Source organism: Echiichthys vipera (assembly GCF_963691815.1).
Source record: "Echiichthys vipera genome assembly, chromosome: 7".
Lineage (NCBI taxonomy): Eukaryota > Metazoa > Chordata > Actinopteri > Perciformes > Trachinidae > Echiichthys > Echiichthys vipera.
In genome coordinates this window covers 15466809-15482195 of record NC_139832.1, presented here as the reverse complement: position 1 = coordinate 15482195, position 15387 = coordinate 15466809, and the positions used below count along the sequence as shown (strand labels likewise).

The 15387-nt window shown below is 40.5% G+C and overlaps 1 protein-coding gene across 1 annotated transcript; it reads left to right on the top strand.

Moving 5' to 3' along the window:
• Positions 1-49: 49 nt before the first annotated feature.
• LOC310948890 (1-phosphatidylinositol 4,5-bisphosphate phosphodiesterase zeta-1-like) lies at positions 50-15118 on the top strand (the record flags this gene model as incomplete). Its single annotated transcript, XM_083916173.1, has 11 exons — positions 50-239; positions 2316-2517; positions 4142-4286; positions 4584-4736; positions 6346-6552; positions 6775-6934; positions 7858-7974; positions 10090-10259; positions 11885-12011; positions 14652-14801; positions 15036-15118. The coding sequence occupies 11 exons, from the start codon at positions 50-52 to the stop codon at positions 15116-15118; spliced, it is 1704 nt and encodes a 567-aa protein (XP_083772299.1).
• Between the last annotated feature and the right edge of the window lie 269 nt (positions 15119-15387).

Below are 15387 nucleotides of genomic sequence, written 5' to 3'. Positions count from 1 at the left end.
GATCGACAACAAGGGATTAAGAGGCTATGGTGATTGTGTGCAGGGCAATATGAAGAAAGGCAAGACCCCCTCCTCCAGGAGAGCTGAAATCCAGCATCTGCACCAATGCTATGCCTCAGGCCAGACGACATTGCCTGCCTGCGCCCTCCTCAGGTTCCTCCACAAAGAGCAGATGGAGCTCACAGCAGATGAAGAGACGGCAGAGCGCTTGATTGATAGATATGAGATTGAAGAGACAGGTATGTGAAGGATGAGCTGTGTACCATGTCAGGCTGCTTGCTGCTCATTACTATGGGTAAAACCAAACCTCTACTCTTTAAGGACTCTGTTTTTGTCACGTAATGAGGATAATTTAGTTAAAACAGAAGTCAAGGCTTAAGCTCTAATGGTGCCAGCTGACAGTGATTTGCTGTAAACCCAGGGGCAGCGGGGTTGAAATGACAGAAGGAAAATTGAAGAGTCAGGCACGTCAGTGGACTAGTAGACCAGATGTTGTCTGTGCCTCAGTGTACTGCTGGCTAATCCTCAGCATTACAAACAGCAAAACAGGCAAAACAACAACACAAAAGTGTCTGTGTCGGAGCTTAACTGAATACCCCACTTTTCCACTTTATGCTATAGTCTTTAAGTAAGAGAGGGTATTGTGGAGCAGTTTTTAGCTTTTTAGCACCTGTTGCTAAATTGTGTTGCATATATTCTAGCAAATATACCACCTGAATACTGAGGAGTTTTCTTTTGTAAATGCACTTTATTTGCTGAATTCATCTAAAATGCAACGATATATCATATCCAGCACGGGCTAAACACCTTTATTATCAGTAAAAGAAATCATTTATTAAACTGCCTGCACTGCACTGTAACTTCCATTACATGTCTTGAAAATGATTGACCATTAATGCTTAATATATACTTAATTAATACTTAATTACTAATATGTAATTTTCTATGGTTTCCAACACTTTTCATAAAATCTTAATAATTCTACTTGGATGTCTGTTTCAAATTTTTTAAAAGTCATTTGATATGCCTTTCTTTCCAATGCTTTTAATGTTTTATGTAAATAATAATTGAATTGAATTACCTTGTTGTTGAATTGTGCTATACGAATAAACTTTCCCTGCCTTGCCTGGTCATAACAGGGACAGGTGAAACTAATTTAGTTAACAATGGCTCAGTTCCAAGTGTCCCAGTAAGCCACAACAGTGAACATCATCACGCACAACAGGAAACAAACTAGTCACCTAAAGTGAATGCAGTTGTTTTAGTTGTTTCCTGCCATGGCATTTCAAAATATCTGCTGTGAAAAATGTCTATTTTAAGATGAGGAGCAGTGATTATTTTTTTTTAAATCATAACTTTTTTTATTTAATAAAGGCAAATGATACACACAGCACACAACAATATAATGCCAAGATCACATCACCTCACAAAAAGTTAAACAACTAAACAAAAAACAACTGCAACAATTGCAAAGACAAAAGCAACTGAAATCATGGTCCATTACCAAATAATGATCGTAAGTTTAAATTTTGACGGAGTTAGTTTTTAGTTATTTCAGCGACCATACCAACAGGTCTGTCTCAACAATTGTTGGGTGTATCGCTATGAAGTGTTGGTGCCCAAATTACTTTGCGGATTCCTTGACTTTTCATTTCCAACAGCCTCAGCTATGTTTTGCATTTAGTGCTTATTAACAAATGTGAGCATTTTAACATGCTAAACTAAAATGACGAACATGGTAAGCATTATTCTTGCTAAACATTATCATACCTGCTAAACAGATGTTTCCAGGGTCCTGTGTTACCCAGCTCAATATCCTCTTATTATGAGAACTTTCAAATGGTTTTATGTTGTCGGCAATGTTTTTCCTGTAGGTAAAATGATAAATGCATGTTCCCCTTGGTCAATATGTTGAAATAACCAACAACTCCCTACTGATGGTTATACTCTTCAATACGTTCAAGATAGCTTTCTTGATTTCTGACACAGTGGACATCCACAGTGGTTGAGCCGATTTATATCATTCAAACCGCATGTGAAACATCCATCGGCCTTCATTCTTTTGCAATGTAAACTGTGAAGATAGCCCTTAGAGATCAGGGATGATCCCTGTCTGCAGACGCATGGCTTGTTTTAATGTTTTAACACAAGGAACAGAGCTTTTGCTTGAGTTGGCTAGTCCCTGCTTTAAACTTTAAACTTCACACTAAACCTTTTGCATTTGGTAGAATAGCAGTTGCTGGGTTTGACTGATAGATTGATAGATTTGATTGATTGAACCGATAGTTTTATTCTGCTCATTTCTCTTCTTCCAGCCAGAGAAAGCAGGTCCATGACATTTGAAGGATTCCTCAGGTACATGGAGTCCAAAGACTGCTGTGTGTTTGACCAGGCCCACACTTCTGTGTACCAATACATGGACCAGCCTCTCACCAATTATTTCATCTCCTCATCACACAACACCTATTTGACTGGAGATCAGCTAGTAGGAAAGAGCCACCTGGATGCCTACGTTTGGTAGGGAGCTAGAGTCTATACAGTACAACTTGTGTTCTGCTTCATGATGCAGCACTTTAGAAAACCACACACACTGCCAGAGAAAATTTCCCTACATGACTCGTCACAAAATGTGTTTTTATTACATAGCCTGTATAATATGTTGCACAGACACGTGACTTATTACTGCAAATTAACCAACATCAACTAATCTGCTGAATCTTTGATTGATCTCACAAGATCAATCACAGCCTCTCAATATACTATTAACCTCTTTCTAAAGTCTCTCCTTCAGACCTGTGAGTTATCAGAAGTCTCTCATTTGTTTGACCCACCCGTGCTGAGGCACAGTGAAATCGCTGTGGTCTCTTTATGGGACAATGGAAGTGATTACAAAAGGGGCTGATGGCAGCAGAAGTGCTGTATTTATGGTCCGCGTGAAAGTGCTGAGCGCCCTGTGCGGCTGGTAGAGTGAAACTCCCCAAACCAGCAGTCCAGTTCTGGTTGATAATAGAGGAATCATATAGAGAGGACAACAATTGCATGAGTAGAAGGTGCAAACCTCTGCAGTAGCATGATTAGGGTCCCTACACATAAAACGTCTGACTGATTTTAAGTTATCACGGAAACTTTTAGTTGTATATGATATAAAATGGTTTAGCTTTAAAATACTTGCAGGGAACTTTACTGTGTAAACGAGTCGGATGAAAAGATCAATACCGCTCTCATGTCTTTGCGTGAAGGATGGTGCTAGTGTCAGGCTGTTGTTTACCTAGCTCAGCATAAAGACTAGATGATACTAGGGATCCACCTACCAGCACACACCAACAAACTCTAAACTAAGCAAATAACTTCTCAGCTCATTTGCTCCATCTGAATGAGAACAAACTCATTCCTTATCTTGTAACCACAGGTTTTAGACTAACCTATTTTTTTTAAGATATTTGTTGCATGATACTCTCCCTCTCTTTCTCCAAATGCACCAGTAAAGTTAAACAGGAGAAATTTTAAAAAGATAAGAAATAAGGCCAAAATATAATGATTAAAAGAAATCTACATAAAAATGAACCTACCAGCTCATATAAAGATCCTCCAGTCCCTTCTCTGAAATGCAGGAGGCAATCACAATGTCTTATACAATATGATGCAACTTCGCTCCCTTAGAGTATGACAATCGTTATGACATTTCTGTGAACAAAGAGAAAAAAATAGCAGAACTGAGGTGAAAGAACAACATCCACAGGCTCCCAGAACAAGCAGAACCATTTCACAGTTAAAATGTTCGGAGTAAAAGGGTGATATAACTTTGCATCAGGGTTGCAAGAAAATGTATCATTGCTCTAACCCTGCTGTGAAAGTGATATAATTTTTGTCCACTACCAACAGAAAGCAATATAAACACATTCTGAACTGCATAAACCTGACTATATTTATTTACATAAAGAAAGCACATACATGGAAATATTACAGCACCATCTGAGGAGGAGATCAGAACCACTTGGGCAGAAGAAGCTGTTGAAATAAATTATGACATTGCACTTCTGCTTCACTTCTAATTTCTCATGCAGTACATTACAAGTGCTTATCGTAGCCTTGCCAAGGCTCAGTGTGTCTGCGCTTATGTGTGTGCATTTGTGTGGCACAGTGCTCTGAGGAAAGGCTGTCGCTGTCTGGAGATTGACTGCTGGGATGGGCCAGATATGGAGCCTGTAGTCTACCATGGCTACACCCTGACCACCAAGATATTCTTTAAGGATGTCATCACCACTGTGGAGCAACACGCCTTCGAGGTAACAGCTTATAGTATGTTGCGTGACATATATTTCCCGGATTGGTGCCCCAGGCATCTAATTCTGTCTGCTCCTGCCTCTGTAGCCTCCAGGAGCTCATACTTAGCTGCATTTGCTCTAATTAATACCATCTCTGACCGTAATGCTTTGCTAGCAAGTTTTCTTTGATTCAAGCCATTCTCTGTGATGTGTTGGGAGAATTTAGGGCCTGCAGAGAGCAGTAGATTTAGGTTGATGCTAATTGTTGTAAATAGGGTTTGAATCATGATTTCTTTTGATGTGATAATTTCTTGACAGGTGTCCGCTTACCCAGTGATCTTGTCACTAGAAAACCATTGCTCCCAGGAGCAGCAGGAGATCATGGCCCAGTACCTCATCTCTATCCTGGGGGAAAAGCTGCTGAGAACTCCCTTGGATCACACAACCACTGGAGACCTCCCGAGCCCAAATGTAAGACTGAAGCGAGAGAGCTCAACTGTCGGAAGCAGAATCTGTGTTTAATGTTAAGGCTGCTGGTTCATGCAGAGGCATGATAGTGCTTCTATGTATAAATCCTCATCACCTCTCATAGCAAAGCAAAACACGGAGAAAATGAGACCTTTTGGTTGTCACAGAGGGCCTCATTAGTCTCTTTCTGAGGCTTCTTGTGCCTCTCTCCTCCGCTGGGATGTAGGAGTGAATAGATGTCTACATTTGCAAGCCTCTTTAATCTCTTAGAGATTTGCAAAATCGAATGTGATGTGGTCAATTCTGAGATGTGTTCATTATTTGAAACATGCCGAAGCACTTGAGCTGATTGTTCATTTTGATTACCCTCTTTGGGTTCTGACATCTCCACTGAAAGTGCTGGCCCCAACCCCTGGCTGAGCGACTGGACTGAAAGATGCCAGAAAGTTACTGATATATGATGAAGGGTTTTTCTCCTAGAGTGGAAGAAAGTACGCTGTCTTGCCGAAGTGTCATTGCTGCCTCTGACTTCTGCTGCTTTAGAATATACTGCAAGAACTGAGTTGTGTTTTATCCTGAGTGTGCATATAAGATTTTCTTCCCCATGTCGTTCTTTATCTTTGTGACTCAGGAAGTGGGGGCTCAAGATAGGAGCCTCAGCACCAGAACTGTTTCATCTTGACTATTATTAACCCCCAGCAACTTCAACACCACATCAGTGCTCATGTGTCACATTCATGTGGCTTCACACGCAAGTTACCATCCAATTATGAAAGTGTAACCAATAGGCGATTCTCTTATATTCCACCCTAACCACTTAGATCAAGGGTGTAAAAACACTTATTACATTACTTTATTTTATTTTTTACTGCAAACATAGGCAAAATATCCTAAATTACATCAACAAAAGCAAAGTCTCTGTTGCACCTCTCCAGACTGTATCATTTTGTGTAACAGCAATGAAAAATTAAAGAGCGCAGTGCCAAAGAAGGCACTGGAGCTTGTAATTTTCATACTATATTGACTCTTAAGAGCTTTAGTGTTGGCAGATCTATAATTTTTTTGCATATTTTGCCTGTGCATACACTGAAGCTGACACTGTAACTTCCTGCCATGTGGCTTACCACAAAGCTGATATACCATAATGTTTTTTACTTTTAACATATTGCTGCTCATCTGCATAAAGAGCCCTACAGAGTTCTAACAGATTTAAAGCCAGGGAGATAAAATGTAGCAGCATATGTGTGATTCAGTGATTCAGTACACCTGCTGCTTTCTGCTTCTTTATCCAACTAAACTTGGCGGTGCGGATGAGCTGATGTTGAAGTGGTTACTGACTGAAAAAAGACTATTTTTTTGACAAATCAGAGAGGAGTCGGTTTGTGCAAAGCAAATGTTTTGATGTTCGTTTGAGGAAGCAGGACGTTTGTTTGACTGATGCAACTGTGTGATGGTGCAGGTAGAATGCAGGTGCTAAAGGTATATTTGCATTTATTAATGTGTGTATTCATTACTTAGTACTTACTGTAATCCTCTTCATTCCCTATGGAACATAAAGCTGTGAATATATGTGTGTGGATTCATACTGTATGTGTATTTGTGGGGATGCCAGGACCTGAAGTATAAAATCCTCATCAAGAATAAAAAGCTAAAGCCTCACATTAAGACGGAGGGCGCAGCCGGGACAGGGACAGAGGCAGAGGAGAGTGTAGATGAGGGCGAGGAGGAGGAGGAGGAGGAGGAGGAGGATGAGGAGGATGAGGATCATCAATCCAAAGCAAAGTTCTGGTCTCCCAGAAGGGCAGGGTCAAAAATTAAAGTAAGTCAGTTAGATTAAAGAACAGATTTTCTTGAAAATAGAAGCAGATATGGGACTGTGTGCATTCAGATGAATCAGTAGAGATGAATGTACACTGCAAACATATGATGATACAAAGTGAAGCTTTAATCTTGTCTTCTTTGAGATGTTAACACCATTTGTTGCACTTTGGTGAATGCTCTCTTCGGCTTGTTTCCCCTCTACCCTAAATGTAATGAGTAGAAGAAGAAGAAGGTGGTGGTGGCAGAGGCTTTATCTGACCTGGTCATATACACCAGGTCTGTCAAGTTCATCAGCTTCAGTCATTCCAAGGACAATCAGAACTACTACGAGAACACATCAATGGCAGAGAAGAAAGCTCGCAAGCTAGCCAAAGCCTCAGGTAAAATGTTATTTATGGAGTTGAAGAGAGAGAGAAAAGAAGAAAAAAGAATCCTGATTCTAAAGAAATAAAGATTGTGTATAGTTCATTTAAAAAATCTAATTCTGATGAGTCCAGCAGATTCATGTGATGTAAAATCACATTGAGCTCAAAAGGAGGATTCTCTGTAGGTCCTCTTTGCCCGGGAAATGCAATTACACATGGTGCCATAAACTTCCATAATTGCAAAAGCATATTGAACATGACATAAACGGCATAGGGGAGTATAAGGCACAACAGCACAAGTCCAGAAATGTGCCTCATACCATGCAGTGGTTCAAATCAACTGATAATCAGTTAAACTGTCATCGCACTACTGTGCGGCAGTATATCGGAGAGTGATGTAGAGAAATTAAATCTACTCCTGCTGAGGAGTGACACACAGCTACGTTATACGTAAGCTGGAGTTGTAAAAATCATGTAGTGTCTTGAAATCCTTGAGTCTTGCAGGGAAACTACACAGCTATGGTATGAGACACACACAGACCAAAGCCTTTTTTTCAGTCTTTCCAGACTGGGGATAATTAACTATACAGGCTTCAAAATCTGATCAGGACAATTGTTTTCCACCTTTTTTGGCATCAAGCTACATAAAATAACATAGAATTTACTGAATGTTACTCATAGGATCCTATTTCAGTTAATATTCTCAATGAAAAAATAGTCAAGAATCATATCTGTAATGTGTAGAATATAATATGTAACGTTTTATAAAGATTCTATAAAAACCCAAATGCCTTCCTGCACAGACATCCACTGTGATTATGATAAGTCAGATAGTGGCTCATAACGTCTGTGAACTCTGAATTAGTTAACTTTCTCATTAATCACTATGTGACAGAGGAGACATTTGATCTGTGAGTGCTGTGTGTCCTGTCACTCAGGTGCAGACTTTGTTCAGCACAACCAGAAGTTCCTCAGCAGGATTTACCCAGCAGGCTCGAGGACGTCTTCTTCCAACTACAACCCTCAGGAGTTTTGGAACGTCGGCTCACAGCTCGGTGAGTCGGAAAGGGCGAGTATATGCCTGTCTGTGCACACAAAAGGTATGCAGTAAAAGTTCATACGTAGGTCCACATGCACGAGCCCACACACATTTCTTTAAGCAACGGAATATGAATTTAATTTCACAATTTGGCGAACAATGCAGCTTTTCAGATCTTTTGTCGACAAACTTCTAATTAATAATTTTCAAATTAGTGCACATTGGTACAGTTTATTCATACAATGCATGCATGATTATCTAATAGGCAGTTATGGAGTCATGAAAATGTTTATTAAGCATTCTATTAGTTGGAACAATCTGATTGATCAATAAATTAAGGAATCGAAGGAGCTATCTGGATGTTAGGTCTGAAGTACAAACCTACAAAATACGATTTCTCAGTCCAAACACTCTGTCAAACAATAACTGGCAAACCTGTGAACAATTACAATCGATAAGAAAAAGGAAAAATTACAATTACGTTGTTTTTTTTTAGTCAGATCACAGGAACACAGCACTGTGGCACTGTAGAAGTATGAGGCTTGGACCAGTTTGGGCTCAGAAAATGTATTTTGAAAGGACTGTACGCCATGACTTAACAGCCAGATATATACAAAATTCAGAACTATTTGCTGTGTACAGACAGAGTGGAGTAGTGGCGCTCTGAGCAGAGAATGAAGCCTCCCTGTGTGTGTTGTAATTCAAGCTTCTCTGTTCTTTGTTTTGGCATTGTATGGTAGTGTAGTGCATTTCGTGTGCATGCGAGTCTCTCCCTTTCAAATGGCATTTCGGCTCAACCAACTCAATGCCGGCTTGTGACGTTGGCGTGAGAACCATATTTGGCATTTAGTATTTTTTTTCCTTTTATATAATAAAAAACTAAGGGCGATACAATTTCCCTGAGATAATTAGTACATTGTTGCCAATTATGTATACATTTGTGTCCTGATTTAAATTTCAAATTTAAAAAAAAGAGTCTCTTTGATTCCTTTGAACACACCGAACAACCACCACAATCCATTACAAGCTTTTAAAAAGGGAGAGAAATGCAGTCCTGAAAGTCAGATTGTTAAACTTCAAAGGGAACACCCAGGCCAAGTGTCCTGTCAATGAGCAGTGAAAAGAACATTTCATTCCAGTCCGCAGCCTGACCACCTGATCTGTGTTTTCCCTGGAGCAAGTCCTCTTCTGGCCCTATCACACCTTTTCTAAATCGATTTGCACCCCGCTATATTATTTTTTTCTATTTTTTTAAACTAAAATAACTGGTCTGGGTCACAGCTTAACTTTTTTTCATTGTCCTTTCTTTTAAGACAATCATAAGCATTGGGCTTGACTCCATACCACATACCTGTGCTCCTGCGAGTAAAATAAAAATAATTAATAAACTTTACATCCTTATGCCTTCTGGAAACACGTGAATACCCACAAACACCGTCTTGGCTGCTATGCCTGTCACTGCGCCTGTCTTTACACATCCTCCTCATCCGTCTCCATGTCTGACACCAAGCTGATCACTGAACAGATTGTCTGCGTGCTTCGTGGCAGCTGTGCAGATGGTGAGCGGCATTTTTCCCAGTCGCTGGAGACTGCAGTACACAGCAGCAGCCTGGATGGATGAATTACAGTTAGTTGAACAGAACATTCACCCAGACCATGTGACATACACATAGATAAAAAGATGCAGAAGGATGTGTTGTGTATTGCACACTCACCAGTGTTTCATTCCAACACAGCAGGATTTAGCTCAAACCTGTCAGCAGGCTGCCTTCGTCTGAAATGTGTCACCAGTGCAGACGCAGTACACCTAGCAGTACATGTGCTAACACAGTGATTAGCCCTGGAGAAAACACTACAGATGCACTCAGTTATAGCTCACTTAGTGATTGTTAATGTTCCTGATGCAATGTACGCTATTGTTGGGGAAACATCTCAGATCATTGTATAATACGGCTCCCTCCTGCAGAATGAACAAGAGACTTAGACACCAGAATAAATGGGATCACCTCATGCCGCTTGTTTGTTTTTGAATAAACTTTAGGCATTCTCAATTTTCTTTTCTCAATTTTTTGCCACTGCTCTGTGGCTCCTCATTTTCATCGTTTCCACATTGTCCTGTGGTGTTTTGCAGTGGCTCTCAATTTCCAGTCTCTTGGCTTGGCTATGGACCTTAACGATGGCCGTTTCCAGGACAACGGGGGCTGTGGATACACCCTGAAGCCGGTGGTGCTCATGTCCAGTCAGAGCTTTGATCCCGGCCGCAACCAGCATGGCCTCAAACCCACACACCTGCTGCTCAAGGTACACCTGGGGAGCACTGCATGACGAATAATCCACTCAGGGTGGATTTATGGATTAAGGTGTAATGTTACAGGGCTTTGTGTGTTCTTTGTGTGTGTATATGTTTTTCTATGCCTCACAATATAGAGATTGTGTAGAAGAGCTCACCTTACTCTTAGCCTCCAGATAAATAATTGCCTGCTGGATGCAGTGAACCAGCAAAAATGTAAATCTCCCTGAAAGTGTCTCCATTTAATTAGATTATCTCCTTCAGAAAGGAAAGGGAAAGGAGAAAAGGAGAGAGAGAGGGAGATGAGCTAATGCAATTAGTCCCGGGTCGAATTAATAAATCATCCCCCTTTTCATTGTTTTAAGCATGTTAGGGGACAGTAATCACAGCAATTGTAATGTACTGTATCTACATTGCATGTCAAATGATGAATGAGGCTGCAGAGAACACATTTCTTTAGTGTGCCATCAGGACGGCTGTCATACACTAACTCTTCCAATTACAGCGACATAACAGTTTGCTCTTATGTAAAACATCACCATGGGACTCTAGATATCTAAGGCTTTGTACTGCAAAGACAATATGTGAAATTGTCTGGGATCACATGGGACTCATACAGACATGCTGCAGAGGAGGTAGACAAGGGAACACTGACATAGTTACTCTGCTGGCATCAGGCTTATGAACAGCTATGCATTACAATGAAAATCCCTCTTGAAGGGTGGGTCTTCCAAATTTAACAACTGACTATTACCCTATTGATATAGCTCTGTTCTAAATGTTACCTGTTACACCTGGTAAACCTGTTGCTTTTAAGCTCTATCCTATACAACTTCTATGATTATTTTCCTGATGAAGGAAATGATCAGACAACAGTTCATGATGATGCATAGGCTCTTACAAAAGCACATCAGGAATTGCTTTCCAAAGGAGTATTCACACGTGCACGCGCATGCACGCACGCATGCACGCACGCATGCACGCACACCGTCCACCGTCCACCTTTCGAGCACAGTGCATGAAATATAAATGTGCTGCACTCTGTTTTGCTATGCCCTGGGAGAAACCCTACCTTTTGTATTTTTCACATTACCATTCTGTATTATTTGATCACTTCAGGGAAAATCCTTCTATCTTGACTCAGCTCTGAACTCAGTTGAAAATTCACGAGTAGCATTCAGTGCTTTAACATAGGTAGGGTATTCATCTGCTCAGGAAAACAATAATTCCCCTTGAGATCTCATGACTCTATTTAGCATAAAACTATCAGATACAAGCAATAGTCGGTTTTTCAACATCAAATCTTTATGAAATGTGTCCTAACTTTACTTGAAGCTCACAAGTATGGAACAACAGAAGGGGCTTAATGCAGGGCGTTTTGGAGGGTGACTTTAGGAGTCGAGGGGGACTGTAATTTTGGGCCGGACACTGTAAAGCTACATCAGTGCATGTCGTGATAAGTACATGCAGGTTTGTCTTTGATCAGAGCCAGGGAGCGGAAGGCTCAGTATGAGAGGACTGCAGATAAGTCTGCCTCTCTCCAGACTAGTGTAATTACAGCGCTCACTGCCTCTCTTCTTTTCTCTACTCTTACTAACTCTCCTGTTTTACTGTTTGTCCCTGTGTCTATCTACAGGTGATCAGTGGGTCTAACCTACCTGTCCCCAGGAGTGGCAAAGCTCTGGATTCGTTTGTCAGAGTGGAGGTTTATGGGATCGCATCGGACTGTCGCAGAAAAAACACACATACTGTCAAAAACAACAGTAAGCACTGCATAACCTACATTATGTGACCTTGCAGGGACATCTGAAGACACAGCTTGACGGGCCCAGCTGTACTTTGTCAGACTTAGCTTTCCTTTTATCAATCCAAGATGTATTTTTTTTAACACTTAAAGTAAAATACCAGTGTAAAATCATCCCAGTCGTTTTAGGCAAATTCGGTCATAAAATAAGCCATCGAGACAATTTTTTTTGTGTATGAACTATTAACGTAGATTTTCCAGAGAGATGCTAACAGCCTGCCTCAGCTAACACGGATCAGGTCGGGGCGGTGAGTTGAACTCATTAAAGCACCTTTTTTAACCACTAATACCACTCCAAAATAACACCAAACCTCTGCAGTAGCATGATAAGAGTCCCTACCCATTAACCGAAGTACCAATTTAGTATGTGAAAATGAAGTGTATTAAAAGAGTGTTTTGAAAAATTTACCTACTGACCCCGGTACCAGCTGCACCATTCAAGTCAATTACCAAAGGGAAGGAGCCCATTGATGATTTATTCCAGCTAAACACATTGTTGTGGTGCTAATGTTTGGCATTTATAATAGGCTAAGCTAGAGGAAAAGTCAGTAGAATTCAGAAACCATGAACACCTGAACCAGTTTTAGAGAAACAATGCACTTACAGATGACTTCTGAAAACATGCCTAGTACCTACATACATACTGTAGGGCAATGCAAACCTGAAGTGAAAACATGGAAACTAAACGGGATTCTGGGGAGTTTCCTATGACAGCAGTATTTTATGGATTCTGTGTATTTTCTTTTCTTTCTTCCTTTTAAATCTATTTCCCAGTAAGCTGCTGTTGGGCTTCTGAGGAGAAATGTGCTGATGAGTTTCTTAAAAATGTAGAAGTGCATTTCCTTTGAAGAGAAGTCTGTCATGCACTATTTCTGTGACTGGAAACATGGAGCTGACAGTCACTGCATACAGGATGAAATGCCTGCAGTGATTTTAAGCACCAGTTGGATCCTCAAACATACACACAGATCTTTGACTGTGTATGCCTGAGTCGTATCGACATTTTTAATGACTAGTGGCAGTTTATTTTTGTTTATAATGGAATTTATGAACATTACTGTCTGGCACTTAAATTTACAGCCTGAAACTGTCTTCAGACTTTCAAGTATGGAAGTTAATCCTATAGCTGTTGAGGTTTTTGATTTCAGCTGGAATCCCCACAGAACATAAAGTATGTCCCATTTAACTCCCATTGAAAATTTACTTAATATCAAAACACAACATTAATGGGATAAAACACTAAGTTGCTGCTGAGAGAGAGAGAGAAAGAGAGAGATAGATAGATAGAGATAGAGATAGAGATAGAGATAGAGATGGATAGAGATAGAGAGAATGCCTTTGTGCATGGACTTAGATCATAAAATAATTTCACACTATGAAAAAGATAAGGTCACTGAGTACAAATTAATGTGGACTTGATGTGATTAAAAATGAAAATGCAACAGAGGAACTTGAGAAAATAGTTTTGGATTCAGGATCAGAAATGAATTGAGAACAGCAGCAGGGATGACTCATTAGTTATCCAGGTGTGCTCTCCACATTTCGAATAGTTTATAGGCCCCCCTATTCCAAATAGTTTATGTCCATGAAAGAAGTCTCACTCCTCCCACTTAAAGCCCCTGAACACCAACAACAGGTGTATTCACCAAGAAGTTAAGATCAGATATTCCTTTGTTAGTCCCACAGAGGGGGACTAACAAAGGAATATCTGATCTTATCAGTTATTCTGGGTGATTAGACCTCTGCTTGGGTTGAAGGTGGGTGGGGCTTCGATGAGAATTTAATGGGAATTTATGGAAGTCATAAATGTTTGCTACCACTAAGAACGATAAAGGTGTACATTGTCCCGCCTTAACAGGTGAAACAAAGCTAACAGGAGACTTGGGAAGATGTCAATCAATCACAGTAGACACACCCACAGTCCTGAAAAGAGGTCTAATCAACCGGATTAACTGAAAACACCTGTGTTGGTGTTCAGGGGCTTTAAGGTCTAACATATTCCAAAAAGAAAATTAAAATCAGTTAGTGTAGGTTTTCTGGCTACTGGCTTGCATAATATTTTAAAGGGCACTCTTCAACAATGTCCTATAGATAAACTGAAGGGATAAACACTCCTTTAAAATGTATCATGATGGTTTCCTTCTTTTGGCATCTTCAAAGTGAATGTTTAAGCTATTCCTTCAGTTTTTCAGTAGCACTGTTAATTCTGCTATTGACAGGATTAACCTTCACTATGTGACGAGAAAAATTAAGTTGATAACTCCGACTTAATGTAGATCCTCAGGCTTTGGGGCCCCCTGAGCCCAAAGTGATGCTTGTGGGCTTGAAAATAATTCATTTACTTTATAGATGGCAATGTCAGCTGTTGATCAGCTCACCACTTTGGTCCATACTTATTTGTAGACATTCACTCCCCTACAGGATGAATTGTAATAATTTGTTTTATTCCTACAAACTTCTGACACACCCTATATAGTTGATATAGCAAACAGAAATAACACTTCGTTTGCAGGCAATAAAAAAACAAAACAATGCTGCAAATAAACATATTAATGCTTATTTATACTATTGAACTAGTTCATTCTAATTTCCATTACAGCCCTGAGTCCTCACTGGGACACTGACATGAACTTCAGCATCAGCAGCCCTGAGCTCTGCCTCATCCGCTTCTGTGTCCGAGAGCAGACTGGTCTCCTCAGCAGTGATTTTGTGGGCCAGTACACGCTGCCCTTCACCAGCTTGAAGAAAGGTGAGCCACAGAGGCAGAAAGAGCGAGAGAGGGTGGGGGTGGGGTGTCCGTCAGAGCTAAATTACATCAGATGACATTGTGTGACCATCATTGTATTTCCCCCTCAGTCAGTGTCAGCATTACTGTAGGTCGTTCTCTGCTCTTAAAGAAATGTTTCCATGTATCCATATGATGCGCATGTATTTAGCAGCTATACATAAATTTGTCACAGCCCCTTTTCTTCTCCACCTCCAGGCTACCGCTGGGTGCCTCTCCGGTCCCGAGATGGATGCAGTCTAGATCCAGCCTCCCTCTTCGTCTTTGTTTGGTATTCCTAAAAACAGCTCTGCATATCAGGCTCCTACACACACACACCTCACAAACAGATAAAGAAGCATGTCTGATGCAGCAGCAACACAACAACACAAATATATAAATAAATCAAAAGCACCTTTTCCTCAGATATAAATACCAGTTTTATTGTCAGAAAATAGACGTGACTTTTCTCTACTGCAGAGGAAATAGACCAGAAGGTTCCAGCAGGGCTGAAAAGACACTAAGGAAGAATAACTCTCTGCTGGCATCACTCAAGTGAGGGAGAAAGATT